This window comes from Tiliqua scincoides, chromosome 11, assembly GCF_035046505.1.
Source record: "Tiliqua scincoides isolate rTilSci1 chromosome 11, rTilSci1.hap2, whole genome shotgun sequence".
NCBI classification, from domain to species: domain Eukaryota; kingdom Metazoa; phylum Chordata; class Lepidosauria; order Squamata; family Scincidae; genus Tiliqua; species Tiliqua scincoides.
In genome coordinates, this window is record NC_089831.1 from 61793 (window position 1) to 87872 (window position 26080).

At 53.8% G+C, this 26080-nt stretch overlaps 1 protein-coding gene across 1 annotated transcript in view; it reads right to left on the minus strand.

Annotated features, from left to right (window-relative positions):
* The window catches only part of GFRA2 (GDNF family receptor alpha 2), a 71722-nt gene that overhangs the window by 2300 nt on the left and 43342 nt on the right, over window positions 1–26080 (minus strand). Inside the window, exons 5-7 of the mRNA XM_066639412.1 lie at window positions 7517–7626; window positions 5592–5732; window positions 4633–4802 (exon numbers count right to left, since the gene is read on the minus strand). Coding sequence (XP_066495509.1) covers window positions 4633–4802; window positions 5592–5732; window positions 7517–7626 — 421 coding nt within the window. The remainder of the gene's footprint in view (window positions 1–4632; window positions 4803–5591; window positions 5733–7516; window positions 7627–26080) is intronic.

Consider the following 26080-nt stretch of genomic DNA (forward strand, 5'->3'; position numbering starts at 1 on the left):
TAGGACTGCAAGTGGGAGATCCCCACAGTGCCTCCAGGGGAGCAAGTGGACCTCTGCTTGGGAGAAGAGAAGGGCCGAGCTCATTCCTGCAGCCAAGAGCAGGCACAGCACAGGGGTCTGGAGCCGGACAGCAGACACAGGGCTGCCAATCCCAACCCACTCTTCTCACCCCCAGGATGCACCTCCCCCCCCCAGCTAGACCTTGAAAGAGAGGATAGAGAACATCAGAAGTCCCAAGAGAGTGGCCCCCTCTTCTTCCTGGCAGGGCTCCTATGCCGGATGGGAGGACAGCTTCCACCCTCACTACACTTGCATCCAGGGGCAAAGATCTCCCTGCTGCCAGCCCTGCCCTCCCTGAGACCCCATTGACTCCCAGCAAGACTGGGACATCTCCCATTGCCCAGAGGCAGGCTAAGAAACCAGGCTGGGGGAGGGGGGGCAAAGCCGTTCTGTTTTCCCCAGATCCCGTGACTGGGTGGGCTGGCAAACTGCAGGACCACCTCCGGCTGTTGAGCAGAGCAGTTACAGCCAGCAAATAACCCCCTCTGCCTGAAAGCTGCTCCAGTGGGACAGAGTATGAGGGGTCCAAGCCTGGCTGCTGCAGGTCCGAATTTGAGACCTGCACCTCCCCCCCCCAACAGCCAACCAGCACCTTTGAACCACCAAGTTCCTTTCGTTTTGAAAGACCAAGCAATTCTCCGATTCCAGGAAGGGGGGCTGAAGTGGCAGTAGGGAAGGAGGCCACAGCATCTGGAGGGGGGCCCGAATCTGCCCCTTGTCTGGTCATCTGCAGCCCAGGTAAGAAGTCAAAGGGCATTTTTGCTCCCAAAAGAGATGGGCGGATGGGGAGGTGGGCGGGCTCTGCAGGTGAGCCCAGACTATGCAAAGCACCACAACCCCTGCCCTCAAGGCGGGCAAATGCTGGGTGCCTGGGCCTGTCGGGTGACTGTCTCAAATCTTCCCATTGAGACCTCTGAGCTTAGGGAGGACCAGAGAAGCTCCAACTTTGACCCTTGAGGGCTGGGGTGGAAGGGACTGTTTGCCACCCAGAGACCACCTTTTCAGCTCTGCAGCCAGAGTGTGATGTCTTTTGGAGTGAAGTGTGTATGACTCCCTTCTTTCTGCACCTGTCTGACAAGCTTCCATTTCAAGGAAGCATCCCTTGATCTCCAAGACAGAGATCCTCCAGAAGCTTCTCCAGCCACAGAGACCATGAAAACAGCACTCTAGATGTCATGGAGACGGAATCCATGTCTCCCAGGATGTGGGGTGATTTTATATGGGGGAAGGAGATTGTGGCTATGGGGGGGGGGCAAGAAGAGGGTAGGCTGCCTCCTTTGAGAATCTGCCTGTTGGCAGAGCATTTGCCCCCACAAACAGCTTCGGAGAGCCAGGTCCTCTCTTTGGGGTTGTGGCTGCACCCCAGTCCCCATGCAGCACCCTGCAAAACAGCCACTGCCCCTTGCTCTGGGCAAGGAAAACTGGCCTTGGGCAGCCAGCTGCGCAAGGGCACCAAACCCATTCCCATTTTCAGCACAGGCCAGCAATTAGGAGGTACCTGCATCGGCCGGGGGGGGGGGGGAGGGAGAGATACAAGCTGCTTGACAGAGCATTCCGTTTCTCCATGCAGCAAAACTGCCAGAAGACATTTTCAGGAGAAACAGGAAGGCAAGTGTCCCCCTCCTGGGCTCCCTGGGGCTTCACACCTGCCTTCCTACCCTGCTGGACTCCCACATTTGGGAGCAAGAGGAGCGATGTTGCTTACACAAACACTGCACTTTGTCTAGAAAGATACAGAACTTTAGAGCGGGGTGGCTAATATTTATTCCACTTGAAAAACATTTCAGCCCACTTCAATCTGGAGGTGTGCAAGACAGATTACAGAACGCCAAGAGAAAAACAGTCTAAAGATACTATGATTAAAATAGCAGCAGCAGAACAAATAATCCAAGAGAAACAACATAGAAACCACAGGGCTTGAAAAGCCTGCTGGAATAGAAGCTCCTACAGCTGGCAATGCAGTTCTGACAACGAGGCAGTCACCTGCACCACCTGTGCGGCAAGGAGTTCCACAGGCTCTGAATAGAATGACAGGGTTGTGCCAGGTCAAATCACACCGTGTAACATAAAAAACTATTTAGGTTGAATTTTAATGTTTCTTATACAACTCAGAGGCACCAATTTCAACTGCAATCATAATCTTTTTGGTATTGTCAAATCTTTTACAGTTAAACAATCCGACGCTGCGCGGGAACAGGCAAGCCAGGAGACTCGCACCGCATCCAGTGCAGGATAGGAGCCAAAAGCTCAGCCAGAGGCAAGGGGAAACTTTCCCCCTTACCTCTGGGAAAGGCGCCTTCCCCTTATGGGTCTCCTCGGACTTGTGCCACCTCTTGATGGTTCCTCAGATGTAAGGGCCAGAAGGGCCAGAAGTTGGCACTTCATTGACCCAGAATCTGCTCAGTCTTTGGGTGTGATGGGAGCAAGGAGGATGTACTCTAGGAGAAGCGCCAGGTGAACTGAGCACCTCTTCCCCACCCCACCCCTTGCAGCAGGATGCCCCGAGACACCTTCCCCTGTGCAACTTTGCCTGCTGGCTGCCAGCAGCAGCCAAGGAGGATCTTCTGTCCTCCTGACCACCACTGCAGCTGCTGTGGTCAGGGGAAGGGGCCTTCTCTGCAGTGGTGCCTCTGGTGGCTGGCAGGCAGCCCCCCTCCCACCTAAGAGGGTGCACCTGGCTGCCTCTTTGCCAGGCTTTTGTTGCTTCCTGAAATCTGCTTTGATGTTCCAACAGTTCGGTGCCTGTTTTCTGGTTTCCTTTGCTTACTGAGATACAGTTTGGTTCTGCAGCTGTGATGGAGTGCCGTGGGGTGCCAGTGGCTGCCTCTCCTTCTGAGGGATCTGGTCGCTTTGTGCAGCTCCTAACCGGGTCTTTCATAAAGCCTGCCTTTCAGTACCATTTAAGACCCTCTGGTTTTACCCTGCAAGCTGCCTTGACCTTTCTTAAGGGGGGGATGGGCTCTAACGTCACCAGCAAACGAGCCCAGACCTGTGCTAGCCACAGGCTGGCGGCCTTGGGGCCTCTCTGAGCCAAGGAGCAAGGAATGCTTTTGTGGGGGGGGGGTGCAGTTCAGCCACATCCGCTACCCAGCAGCTGCTGTATTCATTCCAGAGAATACAGCCTCCCTGTTCCAGCTGCAGTCAGGGCTGTGAAGGGGCAAATGCTGTGACCTTGTCAACGCCCTGTTCACTGTGCAGCTTGGATTCCATCTTGGGGATGCAGGAAATCACCCTGAACCCGTAAATGGGCGAGAGTGAGAGTGTGTGTGGCCCCAGCAGTCGGCATGCCCTTGTCCTGCTGAGGAGTTCTCCTTCCACCCATAAGGGCACAGTAATGAACAAGGAGTGGAGGAGACAGATCTGGTGAGGTGGAGGCAGGAATTGCTCTCCCTCCTCTGAGCTCTCCCCCTTTGCAGAACAAGGGGTGAAGGGCTTGATCCAGTGCTCAGTGGCAGTCCCTTGGGGAGAAGCAGATTCTGGAATGAGCAAGGACCTGCTGGATTGCTGGGGGTGGGCAGTGGAATTATGCAGAGGCTGGGATACAGGAGGGGCCTTCATTGGAGCAAGAGACCACTGGACCCCTGCAATGACGAATGCCCCACTCTCGAGGGCAGGCTTTGAAGCAGGCAGCCAATGGGGCAAAAGAGCTGCTAATGGACAGAGCCATGTCCTGCCCCCTCTCTGTGCCATTTGGGGGCAGCCGATTCTGTCATGGAAGGCAGCGGAGGTGCCCTCCAAGGCGGCCGCAGTGCTCAGATGCGCTCCAACTCTAGCATGAAATTGAGCTGCTGATTGTCTCACGCAGCAGTAACGAGAAACATAAGATGTAATTTCTCAGGCATGCCGGATCTAATTAGAGGCTGCCCAAGGGTGACATTGTGCCTGCTGCTTGCCTGGCTGAGGAGGGACCTGGCTCCAGCAACTGATAGGAGAATCCAAATGGCCCACTGGTTTGCGGGGAGCAGGAAGCACTTCTCCCTCCGGAGAGCGCACTGTGCAAGTGGCTGGTGCCAGAGGTGTGGTCTCCTCCTTGCATGCCTGTGTGCCCTCCAGTGATGGCAACTCCCTGCTGAGGTAGGTTTGGCCTCATGGAAACGGCAAGGCTGTGGGCACGAAGCACTCCTGTCCTTCAGTCTCCTTCTATGGTGCCCTCCTGCTTAATCAGCCTCCTGGACAATGCAGCCTCCCTGCCTGGGTCACGAGCTCCAGACCAGGCAGCAAGTGCTCTCCTTTCCCAGCCAGGTCAGCCCCAAAAGCTCCCCATGGCTCCTGGTTACACACATGTGGCCATCACACATGGTAGTCGTATGGCTTGTGATCTGGCTTCCCAAGCGGCTGATTCTAGGATGGACCCAGAAGCAGGATCTCCAAAAGCACAACTGGACAGATTTCACGCACATGGAAGAACCTTGCGCAGGAACCACAGGTGGGAGGCCAAAGAACACAGAATGACCAGACTCATGGGCTCCAAAGAAGAGAGACTTTTTGGACTTTGTCACCTGCTGACCGGCGAAGCGGTGTTGTGGCCTTGACTGGCAGGAACGTTTGGGGACCTCTTCCTTGTGGCCTTACCTGAACGGAGGTGCAAGTGGTGATCATGGGCATGTAGAGGGTGTCGCCATTACTGATGTCGTTTGTCGAAGGAGGGCTCTTCTCCACAGTGGGGAGCATGGTGACAGGAGGAAGTGGGCGGAGCTTGGTAGAAATGTCAGTGCCGTTGCCAAAGGCCTGGATAGCATTCCCTGGACATGGGGAGGGCAGCAGAGGGAGAAAAGGCAACTTTACTGAAGGGGACAACATCCCAAAAGTCCTGAACCATCCGTTGGGACGGGGCTGATCTGAGACGATCATGCACAGCTTCTGAAGACCCTCCCAGACCACATAGCTCCACACCATCCGTCCCCACAGTGCAGAAGCCACCATGGGTGCAGCAGAAGGGGCTGAGATTGACTGAGGTCTTGGAGAAGCCAAGGAGCCTCTCACCCACTCCAGCCCCCAGGTAGCCTTGCTCCTCAACCCGGGACTGAAACAAGGAATGCCACTGGAAGGGCCCTGCAACAGGGTGCCTTCCCCAGGGAGACTTGCCTGGGGCTGCCCTGGCATTTCCAGCAGGGGCAGGAAAGCACCAAAGGCCTGGGAGAGCCCAAAGACCACAAGAGGGCCGAATCCTGTGGCTGCTCCCTTCGGTGTGGGAGGAAAAGGGGCTTCCTCTGAAACCCACATGCTGACTTGCAACCTCCTCATTTGGTGTCAGAATAGCAACACAGTCCCCTGGAAGCCAATCAGGCAAGGAATGAGGGCTTCCAGTCCCACATCCATCCTGGAGTGCTGCACCAGCCACATCCCTTCCCATTGGGCCTTCTGAGACCCTGATTCCTGCAGCCCTGAGCAAACTAGGCTGGGAGAGAGAAATGGCAGCCTAATGGTCCAGCAAATCACCTCCCTCTGCCTCCTTTTTCCATGCACCCTGAGACTACCCAGCTCCCACTCCGCTAGGGTCTCCCCCCGCCCCCCCGAGTGTTGTGCCTTACGGAGACAGGGGTTTCCCGTGAAGTCCCTCAGGAACCTCTGGCACTCCTCCTCCAGGTTGCCACTGCCACGGCAGGAGCATGACGGGGACACAGTGAGGTTGGTGGCACTCGAGTCCACATAGTTGGGCATCACATCAAAGCCTGTCGAGAGGGAAGAGAGCAGAGTGTTGAGGCCGGGCAGGCGGGCTAAGTGGTTGCAGCACCTAAACCAAACCTCAAGGATCCTCTTCCACTTCTTTCCGACTAGCCTCCCTATTTTCTTCCTTCCCTCGACCTCAAAATCCTCGTTTCCTTAACACGGAAGAGGGGCCACTGCAGGAGGCAGGTCTTGCCAAGAGTGGCCCTGGTGCCCCTCTGCCTGGTCGCACAGGCATGGTGCTCTGGACACACCCCAGGCATCTGTGCCACTTGCTCTGCTGAGCAAGTGTGTGAGCTCAAAGGGGGGGGGGATCTGGCAGCCTCAGAAAACCACTGGCCTGACAGCTTCCCTCCAAACATCTTTAGGTCACAGGAAGGACTGGCATAACGGTCTGCTTTGCTGTCCTTCTGATGGCAAACAGTGATGGTGTGAGCAGAGAGGGCTGGCAGGCCAGGGAAGGACACCCAGGACGCTGCACACGGAGCAGAGCCCTGGAAGAGCCGGCCACCGTTTGCACGGAGTGCTCCTGGTCCCTCTCCACCACCCACACACCCCTTGTGGTACAAGCTGGTTTGGGAAGACCTCAAGGGGGTCCCTGATTCCAAGGGGGCTCAAACTGCAACAAGGAAGGTTTCGACTTCCTGGTTGTAAGAACTGTTGGGCAGTGAAGCAGCCTGCCTGGTAAGATGGTCACTGGAGGCCTCTGAGCAGTGGTTAGAGAGCCACCTGCCGGAGGTGTTGCGGCTGTGGCCTGCCTCCCTGGACAGGGGTGGAACTCAATGCACTTAGGGGTCCCTTCCAGCTCTAGGATTCCACCCACACTTCCTTTCCCTCTCATGACCAAAGCTAACCCCCCCCCACCCTTCTGTGACATTTGAGTTTCTGTTGGCAAGATGTTGGCAGAGTGTTTGGACACCTGTATCTGTCAGGGCTGGTGATGGTGTGTGTGTGTGTGTGTGTGTGTGTGTGTGTGTGTGTGTGTGTGTGTGTGATCATCACACCTCTATGAAGGAAGGGGGGAAAAGCCTGGCCCCAGGGCAGCCATTTGGAAAGGCGGAAATGGTAACAAGGTTACTGCAGGAACAAACCCACCTGGGCTGGGAAATCCTGGAGTCATTTCTGGGCTTGGCTTTTTTAACCAATGTGGTCAAGCTAGAAGTGGTTCACTGGCTGCAGGTGAAATATGGGGTGAGTGAGATGAACTGGCCCCTGGCAAGTGCGGGTGGGGAGGGAGAGACCAACCTGACTTCCCTTGTGGATTACCAACCCCAGCACAGATACAGGCGGCCTGAGACCTCAGAGGTTCTTCTGGCGTTGGCGGCAGCCTCTGATGCCAGTCTCCGTGGCTGGGAGAGAAGGGCTGCTTCTCCAGAAGCTCCACTCCAGTCAGGCTGCAGCTTCCCCTGGGGACTTCCCACCAGGATCTCCCTGGGGAGTTACCACCCAGGAAGGTTTCACACTTTTTAACACCTGCCTGAAGTCAGACCACCTCTGAAGGCAGCCTCGACTATCCTTGGAAAGACCTACGTCAGCTACCCTGAGAAGGACTCACCAGACAGGGAATGCATTGGGCCAGTTCTGTGTGGGCACCTCAGGCCCCCCAACTGGTGTTTCCCCACCTGATCTCACCCCTCCATCACTGCACCTTGCTTCACCACAGAGTCAGCCCTCCTTCACTCCCACACATCCACAACCCTGTTTCAGCTGCATTCCGGCTGCCCAGGAGAAAGGTCTGGCTCCCTCAGCACAGCGCCTGTTTCAGGAAGGATACAGCACAGTGACTTACCCATCAGGCCTGTGTAGGAGCCCAGACATGCCTGGTAATTATCCCCAGGGCAGCCGGTAGGTGACTGGAAGGAGGCTTGACAATTTGTGTGAAAATCTGCCAGTCTTGACCTGGTGACAAGAGACAACGGAGAAAGTGAACATTTCTGCACGAAACACCACGGCACTTAAGGAACTGCACGCCCTCTAAGCGAGAAGGAGAAAAGAAATAGGAAAGAGCCAAAGGAGAGGAGATCAGGGCAGGCAAAGCCCGGGAGCGCTGCAGCTGTACTGTCACGTCTCGTACTCGGCACTGGCCTTTGTCACTCGGGGCTTTCTTGGGTCCAACGCTCTGAGCAAGGGGAGGAGGGAAGGGCTGCCAGGGAGGTCCCAGGGGAGGGTGCCCAATTAGGTGTGGGGTGCGTCATGCAAGGAGGCAAAACAGCTGACACAAAAGACTTAGTTTTGCACAAATATTTCCAGCAGTGCTGAAAAACACCCCCTTTGGGGAGGAGGGGATTTGCAAAACATTTGCTTGTCCATTTACAACACTGCTCGCCCTCTCCATTGCCCCTTCTCTGCATGCAGTGACTCAGCCAATCAGGCTGGACCGGTACTGTTGTTCCATCACCCCATTAACTGTGAGATCCCTGACGAGTTGAGATCAGCCGTGCACCACCTCGGTTTTGCCTTATTGATTGAAGACAGAATCTATCCAGCCTTCCCATCTACTGTTAGCCAACAAATTACAAAAACTAAGTCCATGCTGCAGATTAAAAGCATGACTAGAAACACCCCAGAGTGACATGACAGCCACAGCCAGACCAGCCAGTGTGTCCCTCAGATCCTTTGAAGGAAGACCGCCTTTGCCTGGCATAAAAGCTGGCACAGAAGGAGCGACACACAGGACCACTGGAGGAGCTCTGCAGGCTCGTGCCACTGTCAGGAAGGGTCCCTCCCAAGTCTCACCTCAGGGGGTGGGGAATCAAGAGAGCAGGGCCTCTGAGGGAGATCTTTGTGTGCAGTGGGAGACAGCTGTCCCTGAAGGAGTCAGAGGCAGATCACTAGAAGGCCAACAGCAGAACTCTGAGCTGGGCCCAGAAAACACCTGGAAGTTGGCAAAGTAGCCATAAGCCTGGCAGGCACGACATGCTCCAAGCAGTGGGAACGGTCCTTGTCACTCCTAAGCCCTCTTCAAAGGCAGCCCACAGAGAGCACAGGAGATCTGGATGTCGTGTCTCCAGAGGGGATCCTCGGAGTTGCCCCCTCTGAGTCCAGAGGGGGGCAAAGGAAGGCACAGCTGGGAGGACCAATTGATGCTCACATGCAAATGCTGGTTTTTTACTTGAAAGCTGGATCTGTAAACTACTGGGCAGCCCTCTAAAACGAGCCCAGTGTTGTGACTGCCAGCAGGCCCGAAGCAGAGCAAGTGCTTGTCTCAAACCCTTCCCCGCCAGGCCAGTCATCTCTCCCCACAGAACAATGCAAGGCTGGCGTTCATCGCAAACCACACCAAGGACCTGCACTGAGACACCTGAAGAGGTCCTGAGGCACTTGTGATCACTGGACTGCCACACCGGGTAGGGGGGCTGAGCAGCAGGAGACGGGACAGCATTATTATTATTATTATTATTATTATTATTATTATTATTATTATTATTATTATTAACAGTATTTATATACCGCTTTTCAACTAAAAGTTCACAAAACGGTTTACAGAGAAAAATCAAATAACTAAATGTTATTTGTCCCAAAAGGGCTCACAATCTAAAAAGATGCAAAAGAATACCAGCAGACAGCCACCAGAACAGACACTGCTGGGGTGAGGTGGGCCAGTTACTCTCCCCCTGCTAAAAAAAGGAGCACCCACTTGAAAAAGGGCCTCTTACCCCTGGGCATGTGGGAACCGAGCATCTGGCATCCTTGGCACGCTCATCTGGTGTTGGGAATTGGGCCCTCCTCCTCACCGGTCCCAGAGAAGGGCTGTGCTGTGCTCATCTGAGCAGAGCCATGTTTAGTCCAGGTCCGAATCTGCCCCACAAACAGATTGTTTCCCGGGACGGAGAAGCCCTTATTTGCTCACCAAGGGACACATCTCCAAGGACTCTCGTATTTTATTTTGCTCACTTGTTAATTAAATGTCACTTTTCTACAGCCAGAGATGAATTACTCACTGCCAGTTGCCTAAAGCCATCGGAATGGATCAGACATAAAAGGGTGAACATTTGCTGCATTTTAAAAGAAATGGGAGCGAATGACTGGCCTCCAAACATTTTTGATCAAATTAAAGGGAGGAGCAAATAAGGCAGAGGACTGGAAAGCTCAGCTGCTGCCGCTTCCCAACCTTCTTTGCAGGCCTCTTGCTGCCGGGGCTGGCCACAGAGGTGAGGGTGAGGGTGAGGGCCACAGTGTTGCATAAGAATGGGCTCAAGTCTGCAAGCTGCGATGGCAGCAACAGCAGCAGCCCCGTTTGGTGGTCTCCACTTGCTTGGAGGACCCCCACCCAGGTGTACAGAACATGCCTCCTACCTGGGCAAAGGGCCACCTCTCAAAGCGGTACCCTCTTCTATTTAGCCAGGGAGACAGCAACTGTCCCTCTTCGCCCCAGGACATCTCTTCCAGCAGCTGCTGCTGGGGTCTCTTCTGTATTGTTTTACATATTGTATTGTAAACTGTGTAAACTGTATTGTAGACTGTGACCTTTTGGGGACAGGAAGCCATTTATTGTTTGATTTTGCGACGCAAATTGTTTTGTGAACTACTTTTGTTGGAAAGCAGGATATAAGTATTCTTATTAATAATAACAAATGTAAATTTACTGCATTTAGTGGAAATGAAATTACAACATATGAGCTGCAAAGAGCAACTCTGCTTGGAACTGCACCCATTTTATGCAAATACCTCCAACTATTCTAGGTCCTCGGGAACAATTTGATATTTAGAACATGCCAAACACCGTCAGGTGGGTTATGACTAATCACAATAATAATAAATTAAAAGATTTGTAAAAATAGCAAACAGCCTGTTGAGGATCTATGCCAGGGTTCCAAGGAGAAGGAACAGCCCAGTCTCCGTGCGATGCCTTTGCCTGAAGGTTTCCAGCCTCTGTGTGGATGATGAATAGAATCCTCGAGTTGGAAGTGCCTACAAGACCATTCAGTCCAACTCCAGCCAATGTAGGCCATCCACAGCCACAACATCCCCAACAAGCAGCTGTGACGATGGAGAGCCCACCAGACTGTTCCACTGTCAAACAGTCCAGACCACAAGAATTCTTCCTGACCTTTTGCTGAAAGGTAGTTTAAACCCCCTTGTTCTGGTCCTGCCCTCCAGGGAACAAGCCCACTCCTTCTTCCACGTGACGCTGGGCCCCACCTGGCAGGAACATCCCTGCCTCTGCACAAGCACAGCCTGCCGCTCCCACCAGCACTTTTGCAGAACAGTAGTCTGATGTGCTCCTGCCACAGTGGAAGTGGCTGCTGTCACTGCTGGGCAAGCACAGCAGAGCCACACTTTCATAGCCAGGACCTGGCAAGTGCTCTGAGGGAAGCGTCTGTCAGGGAAAGGATGCTATCCCTCTCTCCATCAAGCAGACACAGGCGCCCCTCCCTACTCCTACACTATCCTCCCAGTTGAGCAGTGTGAAAAGCCATCCATCCTCCTGCCTCATTACTTGTCCAAACAGGCACAACGTCTGTTCTCTCCTGAGCAAGGCGATGCCTCCACATCAGCGCACCTCCCAGGAGAGAAGGGCCACGTACAAGTATATATGACCATCAAATGTTACTAGAAGACTGACTCTACAGCCCCCCCCCCACATGCTTCTGCTAAATGCCGTCAAGTTGAAACCCACCCAGCACAAATCACAGAGGCTGGGAGGGCAGAGCTTGCAGTGCCTCCAGCAGTCCAGGTCTGCAGTGCTCACAACAGAGGGTAAAATGTTGCTCACATTAAGAGTTTCAGTGGGTGCAGGATGCAGATCTGGAACTCCTAATGGTAAGATGTCCGGCAAAGCAGAAGGCAGCAGGCGCCAGCTCTGATACAGATGTGCCAGAGGTCAGGTGTTTTCAGAAAGACCACAAGCATGCTTGCCACAAAAGTGGATTGTGAGACATGGGCGGCCAGGATGCAGAATGGAGCCAAGGCAACTCAGGCACCGGACATCAGAACGGCCTTGTGCAGCAGATTCCCAGAAGGGGATCCCAGTTTGCATCATGCTGCAAGGGCTGTCGGATCAAGTGTCCAAGGGCAGGGAGCACTGTCACTGCCCAGCTGCCAGCTCTGGACATCTGCTCTGCAGGGGAATGTCACCACTGGTTAAAGCACCATCACTGCACCTGGTGGCTGCATGAGCTGCTCCCTGCCCCAAAAGGCTTACAGTTTAGAAAGTTTAACATTGTTTTCATGTTTGTAAAACATCTTGATAAATCACTTCAATGGGATAGAAAGGCAGGAGAGAGAGAGAGAGAGAGAGAGAGAGAGAGAGAGAAAGAAAGAAAGAAAGAAAGAAAGAAAGAAAGAAAGAAAGAAAGAAAGAAAGAAAGAAAGAAAGAAAGAAAGAGGCCGTAAGATGAAAAAGAGCAGGAATCAGCAGGAAAAGAGGCAAGAAGGAGGCAACACTCGTAGTGTTGCCAGCTTTCCTGACATCATGTTCACAAAGTGCCTGATGACACACACCCGCTATTTATGCCCATGGAATTATCTGGGTGGGTTACACACACAACAGCTAACAGGAAACTATTAAAAAACACTATTTTTGGTCTACTGCCAAACAACTGCCACCAAATCCACAGAGAAATCACAATTCCCAGTAACGAAGGGCCCAACCCCATCCAACTTTCCAGCACTGATGCAGCCGCAATGCAGCCCCGAGGTAAGGGAACAAATGTTCCCATACCATGAGAAGGCCTCTGTGATTTCCTCCTCAAACAGGCTGCAGTGCCGCCCCACTTACACAGCTGCAACGGCACTGGAAAATTGGATAGAATTGGGCCTGAAGCCATTTCACAGCCTAATCCTATCCACACTTTCCTGGGAGCAAGCCCCATTGACTGTAATGGGGCTTACTTCTGAGTAGACATTCATAGGATTCGGCTCTCCATCTGCTGCCTGAGGCAGCCAAGTGACTATCTCGGGTAGGGGAGAGAACTTCACAGTCCAGGGGCCACCAGCAAAACAGCTCCAGCCATCACACTCAGAAAACAGAGCAAGGGCTACAGAGCAAAGACTCCCCTAATGACTACAGCATAGGAGGTGAGCTGCACGGATCCTGGTCCCAAACTGTGAACAGCTTGCAAGGTGAAAACCTGGCCCTTGAATTGGGCCCAGAAACAAACTGAGAGTCAATGCAACTGCTGCAGGATTGACAAGGAGAGAGACAAGGGCCCCCCTTCAAGTCCCAGAAGGGCTGTCATACTCTCTGTCGCTCTCTGTGGCTCCCAAGGACTAGAACCAGTGGCTTGAACCTACAGGAAGTAGAGTAAGAACAGGCTCAGGGAAGATCGTCCTCACTGGAAGAGCAGTCCAGCACTGGAAAAGAGGGAGGGGGTTTCAAGCAGAGGTTGAGAAGTCATCTGGCCAGGGATGCTGCAGAAGTTCCCTGCACTGAGTAAGGGAGGACTAAATGAGTCCCAAGGTGCCCTTCAAATCCCCTATGATTCCATGACATGGTGGGGCTGAGCATCTGCCCTCTGGTTGGCATCCAAATGCTGCATTTGCACCAACTGCGGTTTCAAGGGCAGCCCTATGGAGAGTGTCTTACAGTAATCTAATCTGGAAACAGAAGGACGAAGCCACATACATTCCAAGCATGATCGTCATTTTGCCATGAAACCTGAGTCCAAGCTCGTCTCTTTTGCCAAGTGAACTATAGACAGGTGGACTTAATTATGGGTTATTTGCTATGCATTTAATCCCACAAAGGCCATTAAAAACTAAAAGATGCAAGGAATAAATAAACAATATTCCAGATGGAACGTGGTGTCCTCTGGAGTAAATTACAGTATAGCACAGGAAAAGAATATATGCAACATATAACAAACCCAGCAGGCAGGTAGTGGCAGGCTGAAGTTTGTCTGCCCCCCCACCCCCCAGGATCAGAGGCACAGCAATTGCCCTGCGGATGCGTGGCAGGTCGATGCCAACTGGGATGCTGTCCTCCCTGGGGTCCCGCTCCTGGCATGTCGCGCCCTCCAAGGCAAATGTTATTCTTTTCATAATACATGACAAGCCAGCTGGTGATCCTTTCATAATATCCAAGCCAGATGTCGCTCTTTCCATTAGGCACAATGAATTCACGGCTGTTGGGGGAGATTTGGACGGCCAGGAATCCACCTTCCTGGAATCCTCCCGTCACTTCTCAGATTTCTGCCTTTCAAGTGCCTCCACAAAGTGAGACCTGCCCAGCTCCTGGGGAGGGGGGGGCACAGGGGCTGCCTGCCAAGCTGCCATTCACAGCCGCAGGGCAGGTGGTCCTCTCCAACCTTTGCTGTGGAAAAGGAGCTTGGCTGAGGCTCTGGAAACCAGGATTCTAACAGGAAGGAGGGAGGAGAGGGGAAAGAGGCCAGCTTGGCTGAGCCTCCTTCCTGAAAGTATTTCCGGAAGGTATAATAAAACCAGATGAAAACCAAGCCTGGCCTCCAGAACCCCCAACACTGGAAGGACTCCATTTCCAAGTGCAACCTCCTGGTTGTTCATCTTGGACGGGTTCCTCAAGCAGACCGATTTTCCTTCTGGAGAGAGAAAAGTAGAGCCATTCACCTTTACTGGGATTCTGCAGGCACGTCTCTCCTTGGCAACCGTGCACTGCTCCAACGAGCCTGGTCCCCCCCCCCACCTGTTGCAGGATGTGGCCATTTTCAGGAACAGGTTTGAGAAGGGGCAGAAAGGGGCAGGTGTGCAGAAACACCAAGTGCGCCAGCCTGCAAATCAGAAATCTGGAATTCACAGCTGTCCTGGAGTCGAGATTGTGCCTGCAGTGTACACAGCCAGATGTGTGAAGCAGAAATATAAAGAGTAATTTATAGTTTCCCTATCAGAGAGCATAACTACTTGCTGGTTTCCTTCTTTTACACGGCTTTCCTGATCCGTTGTGTGAAGGGACCACCAAGGCGGTTTACAACAATATCGTATCGCAAACACAATCCTAAAACACATTTTGAAGCCAACTACAAAAAAATAAAAAATAAGACAATACAGCAGTCATAGAAACAAGAGTAACAACAACACAGCTGAAAAGGTGCAAGGAAAGGCCAAGCTGGAAGGTCTTCAGCATCCATTTAAAAAACAAGCCCTACTCCACAGCCCCACCAATTGTACTTCAGATGGTGGTAGAGGCGGAACCAAGCAGTGCCTTAAACAAGTTGCACAGAGGGCAGGTGGAGGAGATAAGGAGAAGTAGCAAGAGCCTACAGGAAGGCATCCAGGACCGACTAGTTGCCATTTAAGAGTGAGTGACTGTTCTGCCCTAACTGTGACCAGGCTGATAAAAGTGGGTGGGTTCCAAATTCTCAGATAAGCCATTGTGGGTGGGGAACTGAAGGGTCTTGAAGGGCCTGGTCTGCCTGTGAATTACAAACCAGGCACAGCCATCCACCAGGACCAGGCATCATCATGGACAAGCCCCAGTCATCCCCCAGCGCTGCCTGTTTCCTACAGGGCAAGATTAGCCCTGAAGTCACCACCCTTGACATCCGGGATGGTGCCTTTCGGAGAGAGCTGGAGAGAGAGCAGCTGTCCTTGGGGATGGCCAGGCCCCTTTGGCCCCATCGCTGGCCGAGGGTGCCTGACTCTCCCCCATTCCTTAGGGTTTGGGGCAGTTTTCTTGTGCTTGTCTTGGCCACTTAAACTTGCTCCATTATCCTTTTTATTCTTTTTTGATCCACCTTGGGTGGTCCAGTTTGTGGACCAGAACAGGGGAGAACTGATTTAAAATATTTACAGCCTAACCTGCCCCCATCAAAATGGAGGCCTTGAAGGCAGCTTATGACAGGAAATAGAAACATTTTAAATCTGCAAAAGCAAAGCATCAAAATGTAAGCATAAAGAACAAACAGAGCCTGAAAACAAAACTCAACAGCCCAGGAAGGGAGAGGAGAGAAAATCACCCCCAACCTAGACAAGAGCAGAAAGCCCTTCGGGGGCCACATTCAAGGAAGAGGGAGCCACGTCTGGGGCGCCATTAAGCAGGCAGCTGCCTGTCACATCACGTCACATCCACCAGCCTCACTTCCGACAGCGGCAGCATCTGTATAGCCCCCCAGCCCTTCACACAGTTATTTCAACCAGGTAGAGGCATTTCTGCATATGAGTCGAGGGGCTGCTGCTGATCATTAATGCCCTGGGTGGCTTGGGACTGGGGTGCTGGAGGCCACACCCGGAAATATACTGACAAGCAGTGCAACTACTATAGCCACAGTATGACCGCATCAGACTCCCTGGCCTCCATCATCACAGGTGTAGCTGCATTTGGCACTAGCTGGTCTTCAGAGGCCACACAGAGTGCATTGTAGCAAACCAGTGTTGAGGCAGCCAGTGCATGGATCCCCATGGTCAGGTCTCACTGACTCAGGTACAGATGCAGCAGCCCCCCCCCCCAGTCTAAGCTGGGCAAGGGCTCCCAGAGCCACCTCCAGTGCCTGGAGAGCCAGAATACGGGGGAGAGCACTTACTCCTGCAGCATCCAATGGGCCAAAGAGCATTGTGCAGAGCAGATCACCCCCAGGGATGCCTTCTGGAACCCACTTGCCAGGAAGGTCTGAAGCCTCTACAGAGCAGCTCCTCAGCCGAGCCCCGACAGGTGACCCAGAAGGACAACAGGGTGGATGGTGTCCAGAGCTGCTGAGCAGTCCAGAGGGCCAGCAGGGATGCATCTCCCTTTCTAGCCCCTGGAAAGGATCATCCATGAGGAGCAGCAAAGCTCTTTCTATTCCAGACCTCGGTTGACAGCCAAACTGAAAAGGACCAGATAATCACCCAGGGATCCTTGCAGGTGAGATGCCGCCACCCTCTGGAGACTGGCCAGGAATTCTCCAAGATATTGAGAGCCAGTATTTCTTGGGGTGTATGTGGACAACCACCTACTTTAAATGGGCAGCTCCCACCCCTCACTTATGGGTGCTTTTATACTGATTTCCCTGTCCGCTAAGCCAGCACCCCCCCCCCACACACACACACACGCACAGCAGCTATTCTCAGCCACAAAGAGCTAGGGTCAAGCAAGCACATCCATGGCTATGCACTTCTGGGAATCCTGTCCACATCCTCAGATGGTAAGAGGTGAAAAGAGGCCATAAAAACCGAACAAAGAGACACAGAAAGTGCACAAGTCATGACAGATGTGAGTAGCACTACCTGCAAAGTGGCTACAGGGGCCACAAGGGGCCAGAATCTCTGAAAAGAGAAGCTGGTGACCTTCATTGCAGAGCCTGTACCAGGTGGTCTCTGCCCACATTGGCCTGCAGAACTTCCTAGGTAGCTGCACCCTGCATTGCGTGTTTTGCACTGCTGGCTTGGGGGGGGGGGAGAGTTCTCAGGAGCGGTCCACCATAGAGGGCCCCCTCTTTCTTTTCCCCTCCCCCCACTTGACTTCACGACAATGTTAGCAAATAACATACAAAGAATCAGCACTGAGCCTCGTAAAGCAACAGATGAACTCAAATGCCAAGGCACCCAGTGCCACACAATAACAGCAGCAATTTTAAAAGCCAGAGAACAACAAGCCCCTATTCTTGGCAAAAGAGAGGAATCCAGCCATGCTCCTGAGTACATAAATGCCCAGGGAAATTGGAGCAGGCAGGTGAGCTGCAAGTGTGGTGCTGGGCCTGCCCCAGTGGAGACTGGGAAGGGGGCCATGCCAGACATTCCCAGCCGAAGGCATCTCGTCAAAGAACAAGAGGGCAGCAAAGAAGCCTTCTGCTCCTGACCGGCCACTGGGCCAGATCTGGAAACTAAATCCGTCTGGACTCCCAACGGTCTCAAGAGGTGGCAACTGCCTCTGAACTGAGGCCTCGTCTGCACCGTTCCACAGGGACCGTGCGACACTCACACACTCACCCTATCCTGTCACAACAGCAGCCGAGAGTCAGGGAATGTGAAACTGCAGCTGGAAAACTGGTGAGGGGCTGGAAGTGCAAGGGGGTCTTCCTTCGAACCAGGAACAAAATGGAAGCAGTTGCTGAAACAAAGCACGCTGGAAATGAAGATGGTGACGTTAAAGTGGGCAGGGGCCCTGGGATTATGGATTCCATGGCCCGTGAGGCTCCTGAGGGACGAACCAAGAGGGGGAAGTGCAAATCTCACCTGAGCCGTGCAAGTGGCTGGTGGTCCCCTCCCCAGGCAAGACACAACAACCCAGCCTCAGACCCCCTCCTTCAATGTCAGAAAATCGATAAAGGGATGCTGTAGGGATGGCAAAGGTCATGCATGACTCTGGGGCCCCCGAAGCTCCACCTTATGATGCTTTCCCACAGTCAGGAGCATTCGGGGGGGGGGGTCCACATGCACATCCTCTACAATCTTAACAGCAGCTCTATACAGCAGGTCAGTTTCCAGACTCAACGCGACCACCACGGAAGCGACACTTCTCAAGAGCAGGGCTCAGAGACACTCCGCGACTAGCCACCAAAGGCCCCCTGAGCAAGAGGAGCGGCACGATGCGGTCATGTTTGAAGATGACCAAGGGCCTGTTGAAGATCCACAAAGCTGAGGCACCTGAGGGGGCAGGGGCATCTTTGGCCCGCCTCCCGCCCAAAATTGGGACCATCCATTCATGCCCCCACAGCTGCCACCTCATTCCTGCTGCAAAAGGATTCACCTCAGCAAGCTAAATGTCACGTGATGGGAGGAGACCCCAGCAAAGGTGCCTTTCCAAACTTGCTGCCCCTAAGCAGGCTGCCCCCTGCAGGCTCAGCATGACCCCTACTCTGAGCCTGAGTGCAAGTGGATTCCACCCAGGAGGGGCTGAGGGACCCCTCCATACACCCCCCTGCCTCCCGCACACCTGAACATGCAGCTTGGTGCTCAGGACTACCCGTAGAAGGTGCTTCTCCCAGCCTGGCTCTGCTCACTGAGGGCTTCTAGGAGAGATGCTGGGCCACTGGTCAGGTGGAGGGCAGGTGGACAGGTGAACAGACAAGCTGGTGGGACGGGCTGAGGGCCAGTCTGTGGGGAGAGAGCAGTTCTCCAGTGCAGGCCTCACTCCTGTGCCCCATACACAGCTCCCAGTAAGACATGCAAGGCACTGAGGCATGCACAGAACTGAGTGGGCCCAAAGGCCCCTGCCCTGCTCCTGCACCCCCATCCCCGAATCGCCTGCCTCTGCGTGCCTGTCTGGCGGCTCCTCTCCCTCCTTGACTCATGGCGGCAAAGTGCACTCGCAGGTGTTTTTCTCCCTGAACCCCTCACCTGTGCTCAAAGGCTATCATTGCCAGGGAAGGGAAGGGAAGAATTAAAGGCAGGCATCATTTGATTTTAATTGAAGGAATGTTCTATCCCATTGAACTGCTAACTAAGCCGAACAAGAGATTGTGTTTACATAAGCAAACCCTGAGTCCTTATAGACTTGCTGTCACGTTAAGTCAATACTTATGAAAGTTCTCTATTTAATTATTCAGCGAGAATTGACTGATTATTGTGCTCAGATTGTGGTTAGCCTTGAGCAAGGCAGCCTCCTTTGAGCAAGCGGAGAAACCTCCTTTCAACCTCTCATGGAACTGCCCCCTGCACGGCTCAGCTCCAGGCAGGAGAAGCATCTCAGATGCGGGGGGGGGGGGGAAGGCTACCAGCCATGGGACAGAGGAGGAGTCCGTTTGGATTCTCCTCCAGCCTTGCAGTTGCCGTGTCCATTTATTCTGCAGGCCCAACAGTCCTTGGAAAAGCCAATGCAGGTCATGCTGCAGGCTCCATCAGCCCCCAAACCTTGTTGCCACCCTTGGCAGGACAGAGTGCAGTGGATGGTTATGCTGCTGCCCCACAGGCAGCAGCAGTGAATAAGGGATAAGGAGGTCCAAGGGGAGCATCATGGGGGGGCACTCATGCAGCCCATCAGGGGAAGGCATGCTTCAGATGTTCCCAACTGCCCTCTTCCATGCATTAGACATTCCCTCTCCCCATTCCTTGTGACAGTGGGGAGCTGCCCGATGCTGTATGGGGCTGATTCTGAACAAGCATTTGAGTGGCATCGCCCTCCCTGATTGGCTTCTACAAGCACACTATCCCACCACCTCTGTATTCACTGAAAGCCCTCCGGAAACCTCCCAGGGCTTTGCAAGGGCACGTGTTCTGAGCAATGAGCCTAAGTGGCCATGTCAGGGAGCAGGGCTGGGGAACAGGCCCTTCCTGAGAACTGGGAGGGCCATGACCACTCCCTGCACAGGTGCCCCACATCAGCTCTGGGACTTCTTAGCAAGCAGCTGCACTCAGGAGCAAGCTACAAAGGTCTGGTTGGTTTGGCAGCCCCATCACCAGCGCAGATCCACCATCTCAATGGGGCACACTTTGAAATGGATCCCCAGGAAAACCATCTCCACAAGGTCACCTGATCTCACCACTGCAGCTGGTTTGGCTCCGCACACGCAAGCTGGTTTTGGGGGGAGCAGGGCTGAGTCCTGCCCCCAACAGGGTTTTCTCCACTTCCTCCCTTGTCCACATCAATGGCTTCTGAGTTCTGCTTTTATGTGCCACCTTATTCCAGAGCCAAAACCTTGACTAGCCAGATGGCTGCTCCAAGACCCTTGTGCCACACTGTGTCATGAGATGCTGCACCACTCAGGCCGCACTTCAGAAACAAAGCTCTTGTGAATGACACACTGTCCAGAGGCACAGGGGACGGCAAGTTGTGCCCACGCCCAACTTCACACTCCCAGACAACAGCCTGCGTGTCACAACCACAGCACGCCCGCAACCCTCCCTTTCCAAGAGTCCTTATGGTGGGCAAAGAGAAAGACAGACCCGCCCGTGAGAAACGCAGGCCTCTCTGCCGCCTCTGGAGACTGGGAGTACACGGCTTTGTGGAAGACAGAAAAAGCACCCGCGCCAGCACCAGCCTCAGTGAAGCACATTGAGACCAGATTATTTGTGGTCCTGATTTGCTGATGCAAGATGAAAAATACAGCAAACTCCAGCTGCTGAAATCAGCTCTTTTCAGCCCTTTCCTTTGCTCCCCCCTCAGCCGAGGTTCTGGTTCCGCAAAAGGTTTTCTATGTGAGGAGCTGAAATCTGTCTGCTGTAATCAGCCTGGCGGCCCAAAGAAGCTGTCAGGAGCTGGCAGCATCAAGGGGAGGAGGAAAGCTTCTGTCCTGGGAGGGAGGTGGCAGTGGTGGGGGCCAGGAAGCAGCCCCCCCCCCGCCCTCTGCCTTTCACTCCAAGAAGGAAGAGGACTGTGGTGGAGCAGGAGGCGGTGGGGGGGCTCAAAAAGGCAAAGGCCCATTCACAGAACAAGCCACCCAGTCCAGCCTCAGTTCTGAAAAGCAGCCCTCAGAGGGAGGCTGTGGCTTTGAACAAGGAGTGGGTTGTGTGCTTAACCTGGCCTCCCACTCTCTGCCCCCCTATTCTGCTCTGAATCCCCCCCCCCCCCCAGGATTCAGAGCAGAAAAGACATATGGAGTTTGGTGAAGGGGCAGAGGGAGCAAGCAGGGCCAACAGGTTTGGAAGAGCAGGCCCAGGTGGAGGAACCCCCCCCCCACACACACACACAGTGTGTCTTGGAGAGGCTGCTGGGAGGCAGAAAGGAAGCTGGTGGCCAGAGGACATCTTCACACCTCCTCCCATTCTCTTCCCCCCCTCTTGGGAGGGGTTGTCCTTGGAAACGCCTCCCAAGCCTACCCCTTAGGGCAGCTGTGTCCAAACTTTCTGGCAGGAGAGCCACATCATCTCCCTGTGTGTGTGTGGGGGGGGGGGCAGAAAAAAAGAATTAATTTACATTTCAAATTTGAATAAATTTGAATAAATTTACATAAATGAATGCATTAGGGTGCAGTTCTAACCCCTTCTGTCAGTGCTTTCCAGCTCTGGGGTAAGGGAACAAACATTCCCTTACTTTGAGGAGGCCTCCATGAGTGACACCCAGGATGCAGCACACGGCCCATTGGAAAGTCAGTGGTCCACGGTCAGTGGAAAGCACTGACATAAGGGGTGAGGATTGTGCCCTCAGAGATAGAACTTATATGAATGAATGATAGTTTTGCAATAGCTCAAGGCCTTGCACAAAGCAAGGCCGGCCTTTCCTTCACATCTGTTGCTGCATCACAGACATCAAACAGCAAGCAGTGGAGCTTGAGCGAGAGGTCAAAACAGTCGCCCACATGCCGAGAGCGGTTGTGTTGGGCCAGTGTGGGCTCCAGTAAGTCTTCGGAGGTCAGAGGCTCACTGGAGACTAGCAACTCCCCGCGGGCCGGATTGGGAGACCCCAAGAGCCGCAAGTGGCCCCTGGGCCGGGTTTTGGGCACCCCTGCCTTAGGGCAAAGATGCTTTTCACACACCACCATCCCTGTCTGAGGATTCTCCTCACAGCCACCTGTTGGCTGCAGTGGGAAGGGGTGTGTTCTGTGGTTGGTGGAATTCAAGCCAAGGCCTGTGGCAAAAAGCCAGGCGGCCTGGGGCAGCCCGGGAGCCACAGAGAGACTGCAGCTGAGCCCAGAACTGAGGTTTCCCTCCAGGGTCTGATCAACACAACAGTGTGGAAAACACACAAGAGTTTCCGGGCAAAAAGGAAAGATCAAGATCTCCATGGAGCTCACAGCTGCACGGGGGGGGGAGGGGGTTCTGCAGCCTGGAGCACCTCAGGACAGGGAGCTTCTGCCCCCTTCCCATGTCTCGCCCCTGGCTGCTTTCTCCCAGGGCCCGTCTGCCCTCTCCCTGGAACCCAACTTTTGCAGAGACTGCCCTCTGCCCTGCTCCTTTCCGCCCCTCTGCTCACATCAGTGTCACCCAGAGCCTGCTGCCCCAAGCACCAGCAGCAGTGCCTCTTCTCACGTCAGTTAGTCAGTGTCCTGCACTTGTGATAACAGCAGAAAAATCTCTGTTTAAAGGTTCTCCAATTACTGCTCATCTTTTTGTCCATTAGTGCCAGAATAGAGGCCTAATTACTTTCAGCCCTGGTGCAGAAGCCTTATCTTTCCATGTCATCGACAGGCCACTGCGATCAGCTCCCTGCCGATGATGCCCGCAGAGTTCAACTGCCTTACTTAGACCTGCAAAAGAGTTGTGGGCTGGAGACCCTCAGGAGCAGCAGCTCAGGCAGGCAGACAAGGCCCAATCCCAGCCCAAGGCAGTAGACTTGGCACCCAAGTGTCCCTAGGCTGGGTAAGGTTGCATCCATGGGTCATCCTATGGGCAGTATCCCTAGGGAGAGCTCTGCCCTGGAAGCCACACAGGCAAAAGAGCCAGGAACAGTCACAGCACAAGCCTGAGCATGTTTACTCAGAAGCAAGTCCCACTGTGTGCCACAAGGCTTGTTCCCAAGTTAAGCATGCTTAAGACTGCAGTTTAACAGATCCTCTGTGCTCCTTAACTCCTCACTGGAGAGGAACAGACCTGAGAGAACTGAATGGCCTCATTCAAAAGAAGCTGCCATGTCTATGGGCATTGATTGTGCTCCCTTCCTCCAGGGAGGTGGGGGAGGGTTTCTACTTGGTTCCTCTCAACAGCCTGATGAGAAAGATTATTAGGCAATGAGACTATGTGCCTGGCCAAGAAGGGATCTGAACCCAGATCTTCCTGGGTCAACCTACCTGACACGTTGTTGGCATCCTTCAGTCTCGGAAGACTATGGTATCGCGCTCTGAATAGTGGTTCTGGAACAGTGCCTTCTCCAGTGCGCTAAGCCTGGGTAAAGTAGGTATGGAGGATAGGCTGTTACCCATGCAGCAAATCCCCCCTCTCCACGTCGCTGAAATGGTCCAATGGAAAGGCAGAGGCCAATACGGTTGGTTCCAGCGGCCTCGCAGGAGTTGCCAGAGGTGACTGTGTTCAGCCACGAACTGCCTCAGGGACTCCAGCTCTGGATTTCACCTCGAGGTTGACTCCTGAAGCCTTTCCCATAACTGGATGTAGCCACAAGGCAGTGGAGGTTTGGGGTCAGAGTTTTCCTTCTCTCAGATGAGCTGCCTTCCCAGGCTGACGAGTCCCATCTACCCGGTGGCTGTTTAGTTGCCTCTTACGACAAGTACAGCCAAACTGAGGGCCTATTCTTATCCCCCAGCCCCTGGCTGTAAATGCCACCCTGGCTATTTACAGAAAAGGCCAGAGAGAGGGGACTGGAACCCAGGCTGCATGGCCCATAGTACCCCAGTATGCACTACCCCCAGGTCCTGCTGATGTTATGAAGCAGCACCTGCCCCACCCCTCCCCAGGACATGTCCCTCCAGGGGAGGGTTCTGCTTTCCAGCCCAGAGCACAGCTGCTCTTATGGGGAAAGGGGGAGGGATGACTCTCCAGAATAAAGAGGGCTTGCAGGAATGAAGGTTGCCCCACCCCCACTGGCCAATTGTCTTGCAATGATGAGCTCAGGGGCTAATTAATGTGCCTGGCCTCTTGCTGAGGTTTTGTCCTAAGGCCATGGGCCCATGTGCTGGGATCTGACAAAGGAATGCTAATATTTCCTGATGGCCAGGGAGAGGGAGACCAGTTCATGTTTCTTAATGAGAGCTAATGATTGGCTCTGGACTATCCTGGAATGTGCAGAAACAAACCAAAAAAGTGAAGGGTAGAAAGTTTTTTTTCAGCATCGAGGGGGAGGAGGAAAGCTTCTGTCTTCTCTATCTTCTCAAGGATAGAGGGTGGTCAGTCTAAAGCAGTGGTTCCCAACCTCCACTGAGGCAAAAACTGGAGTAGTTGTGGATCACATGCAGTGCCAGCTGTGGGCGGTCTCCGCCCTCTCTGGTGGTCCATGGGGAAGCATCCCCCAAGTGAGCACTCTTCTACGGACCACCAGAGAGGGTGCAGAATGGACCACCCACAGCTGAACCTTCAGTGCCTCTACCCTCTCTGGTGGTCCATGGGGAAGGATCTCCCAAGTGAGCATTCCCTCAACAACTACCAGAGAAGGTGGAGAATGGAATGCCCACAGCTGGCACTTGCATGAGGAAGCACTAGCTCAGTAAGATGCTGGAAGTGATAAAAGGTTACTTTTTTCTGAGGCCTCATGGATCGCTTCTCAAGGTCTTGAGGACCACCTGTGGTCTACAGACTACAGGCTGGGAACCAGTGGTATAAAGAGACTGCAGAGGCAAACCGAGCAGCGACGCCAGTGGGATGACTCTCTGGGGACGGGGGACGGGGGCTCACAAGTGCATGCAGCCTGCTGACTTCCTGACTGCCACCGGATGCACAAAATGTTCATCTCTACCACGCTCTGAAAACCGCCTGTGCAGGTTTCCACCCCCACCCCCCATACTGCAAGCCTGTGCCGCAGGGCCAGTGAAAGACGGTTGTCGTTCTAGCAGGAGGCTTTGTGAAAGAAAGTGAGGTGAGCCTTGCACAGAATGGGTTTCCACAGACTGGATGCAGCCACAGGCCTCAGGACCCAGCCAGCCCCACATCCGCTTCCCATTTGAACGCAGAGAGCAGACAGCACCCCTTCCTCCAGGGCTGTTGCATTTTGGAGTTCTGCTTCAAGCCTCCACAAAGGCTTCTGAGACCACCCTGGGACCGCTCTTCCCCCCAAAGTCACCACTGGGGCAGTGCTGCCCACAGAACCCCCCAGTGCTCCAGGAAGTGGGGGAGCAGGCAGAAGAGCATGCTAACGTAGCTCTGGGCAACTTGATCCCTTCAGAAGTAGCCAGAAGGCCTGCCAAGATCCCTCAGGGTCCCTGCAGCAGAAAACCCACATGCACATGACACACAAGAGCAAAGGTGTGTCTTGCTCAAGTCTGCAGTGTCTGGAGAGAAAACAGACTGTCAAGTCTGCACCTTCCCAGATGATGCAGGTGTCACAGATGTTGAGTTAAACCTTGTGCGTGCCCAAAGGCCAACTCCACCCACCCCTAACTATTCTCAAGGCACCCGACTACTAAGAGTCAACATGGACATTCCCAAGTAGATGAGGCTGGGGCAGCAGGCCGGTCTTCTCTTCAGGAAACAGCAGCCTTCCGGACTGGAACTGCAGGGGCAACAGTGTTCACCTCCTCCTGCTGTTAATCAGCAGCAACAGTCCCAGGATCCAGGTCACCTCTGGTGGGACACTTTTGTCTCTGGCTTCTCCTGGTGATAGGATGCCTGGATGAAGTGCGTACAAAGCCATCGCACCCCCCAAATAACCTCACAGAAGGAATGTGGCTCAGTCACTGGTGGAGGAAAGAAGGGAGGGAGGAAGCTGCTCTCTTCCTGAATGGTTCCTGATGCGAGCTGGGAAGCTCAGAGGCTTTCACTCCATTCCAGGAGTTGCTGCTGCCCCATCACTCATTCCCAAGGTCTAGGGTGAGGGGCTGGCTGGCTGGCAGTGCTCGCTGCCCCCTGCAGGGAATGCTGCCCTGGCAGCTGCTTCGACTGTCAGTGTTCTGGCAGCCACAGAATCAGACGGAGAACATCAGAGCGACAAGAGGGAGAGCAAGAAGCCCAAACGCATCCCGACAGGCCTAGCGCTAATGAT